Here is a 7290-nt window from a genome sequence, read left to right as displayed (position 1 = left end):
CATACAACTGACCAGTTGCCAAGCTCCTTTCAGCGTCCTTTGGTTACTTAGCCTTTAACCCAGATCTCACTGGCGTGTGTCTGTAGGTTTGCAAATGACCGTGGGACATATGGGAACGAGATTATCGGCTACCAACATGGAATTCGCCACTTTAGAAACAAGTACAGGACTGGAGCCCAAATGTGTGCCGCAATTGTTTCCAGACCAAGCAGCGGTTTACTGTCGGTTGTTTTAACCAAGGTTTTAAGCTAGTCTCTAAGCCTCATTTTCCACGTGGCCTATGCGTTTTCGGTCACATGGTTTGTGTTGGATACGTCACCGATTTGCATTGACCCAGAAGGCCTAGGAAGACGCCTTACAAGGACTAGGCAAGGGTTGTTTCACTTACCTCCAGACTCCTGTTAATTTGTTTCTCGAGGAGAGAGCCGAGCAAGAGGAGACTGGGGATAGAGGCACCACAGTAGGCAGTTATAATAAACACAGGCCTTTCCTCCTGCCAGTAAACAGTTCCAGCAGTCAGACCAACTATGGTAAACATGATTGGTAAGTACATGCTTTTTCCTAGTGTATGTGACAACGATTCTCTGGTGTCTATTACAAACAACCTCGTAAAGGTCCCACTGTTTTCGGTGCTGTAAAGCAAGAGAATCTGTTATGAGTACATGAAGTAAACTAGAGTAGCGTTTAGTCAGGGCGTGGGTAGCTCGCGAGAGTAGACGTCTGCTCTCGCAGGCTGAGGCGTGGGTGTCTCGATTCGCCAGGGTGGAGGGTATCGCGGGGGCATCGAGACGCCCATAGCTGGAGACTAAGCCTACGTAGTCAAACAGGTGAAAGTGTATTTCAGTGTATTTTCCACCAAGTACAACGCCCACATACCAGTTTTGTGACTTTGATAGCAGCACATTTTTATCCATCTTGCTGGGAAGCGTAATTCTTTCTTCTTCGGCACTAGTTTGGACATGTGTTTCCGGCATCATGGCCTCTGTCATCTTTTTATTTTGAAGAATTTCTAATACAATTTCTGAAGAATGTTGGAAAATCCTAACGTCAGCTGGTGAATACTGGCAACTCACAACTGGTCTACTAGTGCCTAACTGTGTATAATTCACTAACAGTCCCGTATACCATGCCTCCAGGAAAAGCACAACTGAGAGCGGAAAGGCTAAGAAAAGACTTTATCCATCTCTTTTGACCTTTGAAAGTTCTCTCTATGATTGTCCAAGAGAATATAGTTTATTAGGAAGGACATTTTCTTCTTCTTCCAAACAGAAGTGGACACCCAGACGCACTAAACGTCCTGCTGTTAAAAGCGACGTTAAGTGCGTCTTATCTTTATACGCCTCCTCGTTCCCAGGGTGCCATGGGGACGGGAAGAAGAGAGAACTTAAGAACGAAGTTGACGTCAGAGACGACGAATATCTCTACTACTGTAATAATGCAAAAATGTCAGGCGTAGACGCACGATACATAAGGCCATTTTTTGAGTTTCAGAAATTCAAAGGCGAGGCTAATTGCAAAACTTGTCCTGTGGAAATGAGTGTTATTTGTGTAACACAAATAGCACTGCTAGCATTGGAACACTTTACTAAACTAGCACAACAGTTACAAGAGTGGTAGGTCTACTAAACTGCGCATGTCCGATTCAACTCGGGCTCAGGCCCCACGCAACATTTGCATGAAAATGAAAAATCATTTTGATATCAATAGCTTCGCACTTAGCCTCGCCGTGAAACAGAGGCTTGGAGTAACTCGGAAATGGCCCATCAACCGGCATTGCGAGTAATCGTGCACGACGTCTACGAGCCATAAGACATCTTCTTGTCTTACTCGATTATTCAAACATACAAAGCGGCAAAAAACAAAGCATTCGCAAAAAAAAAAACACAATTTCGAGTATAATAAATCTCTACGATAGAAACTCGCCTTCTAATCCCTTTGTGTCCTCAGTTTTTTCATCCGTCAAGAGGCTGTAATGTTCTGAGAGGCTTGACGGATTCCCACTGAAAATCACCTAAAGTAGACACACAAGTTATACTTAAGGCATACTCAGTGAAACTGCCCAAATTCATCAGTAACAAACACCTTGAAACTTAAAAATTGGGCATCTATTTGTCTATAGTGAAGCGCTTTTGTTACGCTAAGATCAATGATTGGGTTAAGAAATTACACGCCACTTTCTCGACCAATCAGAGGCGAGAGCTAACTTTTTTTGTTCGACTTTTCTTCCGCCGGCGTCGAGCCACGTGTCGAGCTATGATTGGTTTATTTTAAGTGTGCGACGCTCTGACAAGCCACTGAAAACGACGCTAAAGGTACAAATTCCTTTTCATTTTTTACCCACCTGGTGATCAGATAATAAAACAATTTGCTTGAACAGCCCAGCTGTTTCTGGTGGAAGAGATTTCAATGTTATTATCACCAAGTGTCCATTATCGCTGAGTCTTCTTAGAGTATTAAGCATTTCCAAAGACGACACAGGGTTTAGGCCTGAAAAGATTAAGTAGAACCATTATATTCATCAATAGCCAAGATACAGAAATTTTGGCCAAAACACCAGGTCTGCGGAACGCTCACTGGTTAGGCGAGAACTCGCTCTAGTAATAGAAGAGGAATTTGCTTCTGGAATGTTACTTAGGGTCACTCACGTCCGCTTTTATATGACGTACCTGCCACTGGTTCATCTATAAAAATGGCGAGAGGTCTGGTGACTAGATGCGTTGCTAAACAGATACGACGTGTCTGCAATCAAAGTAAGTATTTTCAGAATTACAGAAGAAAACAATTCTTGTCCGAAAGAAATTTGATTTTTATTACAAAGAAAGAACCGCAAAAACAGACCTGCAGTTCAGTAAACCTCTTTTTGAATGACCCATCCATTGTTTCTTCCGCCATTGTGGTAAGTTTCGTCTAAAAGATAATGAATATTGAAGCACAGTTGGGACAATACCTTTAGAAATATTGTATGGGTAAAAGGAAGACTTCGTTAAAATTTTAAGCCTAAATCAGAATGGATCAGGAAGACTCGTCGACGCTCAACTTTTAATTTCAAGAATAGGTTTTTTTCACAATTGACTGGACATAAGATAACAAACAAAGGAAAAAATCCGCAAAAAACAAAAAACAAAGAACGAGATTGCTAAAATTTGGCACTGAAAATTTTGAACATCATGTCCTTTTATACAAATGCGACAAGCACTGAAACTCCAATAAAAGAAATGTTCGTTTTAAGAGCCCATTACTGCCTAGAGTTTGGACATTGATGACGTCAACGTGCCGAATATTCGCTATTATTGTGAATTTCAAAATAACTATATCATTTGTTGTCAGTCTTTGATACGCACCTCATAGATTACTTGCTCTACTCGTTTCACCACCATGCTGTCATTCCCAGCCATCCGCATCAAGGCACTATGTGTGAGGTACTGTCTCAACCTAAGTCTTCCATAGTAAGGCACAGTAAACTCCGACAGTTGGACAGTTTTATTTCTGTATCTATCACCGACTTTAGCTAGCTCCTCGTAGTTGATAAACAAGTGTTCCTTAAGAATCAGAAGGAAAAAGGATTATTAGTAAAAGTGCTCAGCAAATATCCGCCATTTATTCGGTAAATTTTTGTTTTTCAAGCAGATGCCTTTCGCGTTACTCTTCGGCCACAACTCAACAGTTGGTATTCAGCAACCGTTCGCTTTTGAGACAATTTTTTAAAACAACTTTTGTGACAACTGTTCCGCTGTGACTTTTGTCATCTCTGGCCTTGCAGACACCTTGTAATAACGGACACACCGATAATCCGAAATTCTCGGCCAAAATAAACCACACAAAATTAACATAAATAAATTCCCGCTTTTACATATTTCCGTTATTAGGGTCACTAACTCGAGGTCTATAGGTTGTCCGAAATCAGTAAAGACAGTTTGAAAGCTCACTTAGTTAAAATTTCTTCTGCAACATGGTAAGAACGATGGGTGTGACAAATAGTGACCTCCTCTCCCCCCCCCCCCCCATAATACACACACAACCTTCCCACTGAAAAATCCCAACTACACCCCTAATCTCATTGTGCCTTTTACCTGTTTGCATCCACACAATAGTCGTCCACTTAGAAGCCGCAATAAAGTTGTTTTTCCTGTTCCTTGGTTTCCAACTATACCAATAAACTCACCCTGATTGAACCTCAATGCTGCGTTATGAATACCTTGGGTATGGAAATCTCTGCTTGATTTTACCTCCATACTTTCCGTTGCAGTTTCACCTTCGTCCGACTCTTTGAAACCGTTAACTAATGGGACCGCACTTTCTTTACGTCTCGGAATGTTGTTTGAATTGAACTGTCTTTCATGAGAGTTTTCATCATCAGGACGTTGAATATTTTTTCCAAATGCTGCACGTAAATACTGCACAGTTCCATAAAAGATTGTGTCATGAGCTTTAGCAATGTATCCATGGGCTTTGTCCTCATGGGCCTTTCTTGGTTGCCCGATGTTTTGGTGAGTCTTTTTAGCGTCAAGTAAGCATCGATAATGAGTAGAAACGTCTGGTGATGAGTAAACAAGGTTGATGGGAATTGCTGGTTCGCCAACAAAGCCCTCAGTAGAGAAAGAAATAATTACAAACGCTCAATGATAGTGATTATAATCATGTTATTATGTTGGTAATGAAAATGATAATGATGACCACGAAAATGGCGAATTAAGATCCTGCTGCTGTTGATGATGGTGATAGTGATGGTGACGACGTTGATAATGATGATGATAGTGATAATGATAATGCTGTCAATGATGATGGTGATAATGACGGTGGCGATGATGTTGATAATGATGATGATAGTGGTAACGATAATGATAATGCTGCTAATGATGATGATGATGATGATGACGTTAATGTCGTAGTGATAATGTTGATTAAGACAGGGTAAACTCTATTGGGTTGACGATTATAGTGGAGTGATGATGATGTTATTCAGCAAGTCACGTAATCATTGGTTCAGAATGTGTGCGTGGGCTGATGTCACATTTATTTACGTTAAAAACACTCAGCGCAGATCCCCGAATATTTACCTTTACTGATTCATGTTGTTTAAGACATCTTTCCTGAACTCTTTTCAGCAGAGCAAACTTAACCACAAAGACTATCTTGAGGATAACACTTAACACAGTCATTACCAAACTCATAAAAAGGACCACTCCGTTGAGGAAATCGCTCCATTGAACAGCGGAGTCTACGAAAGCGAATACTTCGGGACACGTCGGATTACACATCGGTCCAAGACAACCATCAGTCACCCGTACAGTTCTGTCACGTGACTTGGCCCACTTAAGGAGAGTAGAATTCAGACGCACGTTTTCATCCTCGCGACGTATTGCCAAGGATAACCACATCCCGGGTCTTTTGAAAGTTCTGCAGTGAAATTACAAAATGAAAAGAGATGAATAAAAACCTTTGAGGGTGCCCAGAAAGCAATATTCTTTATCAACACCAAAAGGTAACCTAATACGCAAAATTTGCTCGGGAATGCTTGCACTAACTTTAAGTCAATTATGGAGATTTCCCAGGCCTTCAATTTTTGTAATAATGATGACGTCCAAATACCATTGTTTTAACAAAGACACATGAAGTTTTCACAGCAAACGGCCTAATTTGCGCAGGAAAGCAAAAACCTGAAGGAAGAACCTGGCCGTGGTAGTAAAATGACGTAATCATGCAAATGCCCCTTTGAAAAGCAAAGGTCACGCAGTATTGAAAGAGCACTTTTTGGACTTTTTCTGTTGTAGTGATACATACCTGAATACAGCATTTCCTTGAGTGAACAGTCGGTTGTATTGTAACAAGCCTCCTTTTTCTCTTAAGCTCGACATACTAAAGAAGGAATGTTGAAAACACGCCGGGACGAAAAAGCTAATGTTTGATGAGTAAGTAACAAGTAGTGACTGGTTCATCGCCCCTCCGTACATTTCAACCATGGTTAAAAGATCAGATGCTCCATTCTCTGCCATAAAGACTCTATCAGTAAACCGACGAACAGCTTCTCCGACGATATAGATGTCAAACATACTATGAATAAAGAAAGTTGGTATGTCTGTAGGGTAGTATCCCTGTGCAATCATACAAGGTGCTGACAGGCAACATGGGAATCCGAATGAAAAATCGGCGCATGCGCGAGACAAAGGTTGTCCAACGCTGTAGAATTCCTTTGTCATTCTTGACGTGATGCTTTCTTGAAAATTTATGAACCATCCACTGTCAAAGATTGCGGACAACTTTGTGCTTGCGTTCATGGAGAGGAGAATATTTTTTAACCATTTTACGTGGTTTAATACGCCAATAGCTCCAGCACTACTTCCAACAAAGACAACCTCGCGGGCGCGATTCAAATCGTGACCTAATAACTCCAAAATCACGCTTTGAAAAATGATTTTCCCACCAAAAATGAATTCGTTTGTGGTGCTTACGTCTTTTGAGCTGGATACGTTAAATCTTGTTTGCGTGCCTAGCCAGGAATCACTACTACAGTAAGGAATCAAAACCCGAGAAAAGTCGTAGTACAACTGGTTGGTATTTATATCGCTCGACAGCAAATCTCGGCCTGTTATTGAGTTTGGGAAATGCTTTGATGTCATTAAAGCGTGTGTGATCTTGCTACCAAATCTTTCAATGCACTGGCGTTTCGTCAAGCAGTAAGATCCACTTTCCAAGAAGATCATCCACTTTGTGGGATTCTGGTGCCCTAAGTAATACACAGGTCTTGATCCGTCATTGCACGAAGCTGCCAGGTTCCCAAGCTCCCGTTTATACATAACATTTGAGCGAAAGTAGCCAAGGTGACACTGCTGGAACGCTGATGTGAACAGAATTACAAGAAGCAATCGTGACATTCTGGAATGAAACAAAACTATTGATTCGTCATCAAAGAAGTGGAATCACTTCACTTCCGTCACTTTTTAACAGATCGTTCGAGGTCGCCGACCTAGCCACCCTTTCAAACTCACTAGAGCAGAGTCGACATAGGTTTAATTTATCTGAAAAAAAAAAAATAACTTCAGTGACTTGTTGTACCTCATAAAAGGTCGACCTTGACTGAAAGGATTTTTACATTGATATGTGTGTTAGCTTTTATCCTTTTCGCTAATGTACTTGAAACTTAAACTTCTTGACGGGTGCCCAGATTATTTTTGTGAACCAGGAAAGGCGACGAATATCACAGAACTAAATAGCCACCCTGCGCGGTCAGTGTTTTTATCTTAAGAGAAGGCATAAGCTCAGCTTACCTAGAATAAAACGCATTAAGCGTAG

At 41.2% G+C, this 7290-nt stretch overlaps 1 protein-coding gene across 1 annotated transcript in view; it reads right to left on the bottom strand.

Annotated features, from left to right (window-relative positions):
* Positions 1-6963, bottom strand: part of LOC140924984 (uncharacterized) — an 8098-nt gene extending 1135 nt beyond the window's left edge. The window contains exons 1-10 of the mRNA XM_073374949.1: positions 5782-6963; positions 5058-5397; positions 4071-4586; positions 3342-3539; positions 2839-2907; positions 2667-2739; positions 2342-2487; positions 1924-2011; positions 877-1021; positions 389-632 (exon numbers count right to left, since the gene is read on the bottom strand). Of these exons, the coding sequence (XP_073231050.1) occupies positions 389-632; positions 877-1021; positions 1924-2011; positions 2342-2487; positions 2667-2739; positions 2839-2907; positions 3342-3539; positions 4071-4586; positions 5058-5397; positions 5782-6872 (2910 nt within the window). The 5' untranslated portion in view covers positions 6873-6963. The remainder of the gene's footprint in view (positions 1-388; positions 633-876; positions 1022-1923; positions 2012-2341; positions 2488-2666; positions 2740-2838; positions 2908-3341; positions 3540-4070; positions 4587-5057; positions 5398-5781) is intronic.
* Positions 6964-7290: the final 327 nt, after the last annotated feature.

The sequence above is a fragment of the Porites lutea genome, chromosome 14 (genome assembly GCF_958299795.1).
Source record: "Porites lutea chromosome 14, jaPorLute2.1, whole genome shotgun sequence".
Lineage (NCBI taxonomy): Eukaryota > Metazoa > Cnidaria > Anthozoa > Scleractinia > Poritidae > Porites > Porites lutea.
This window is presented reverse-complemented; position numbering and strand designations above follow the sequence as displayed.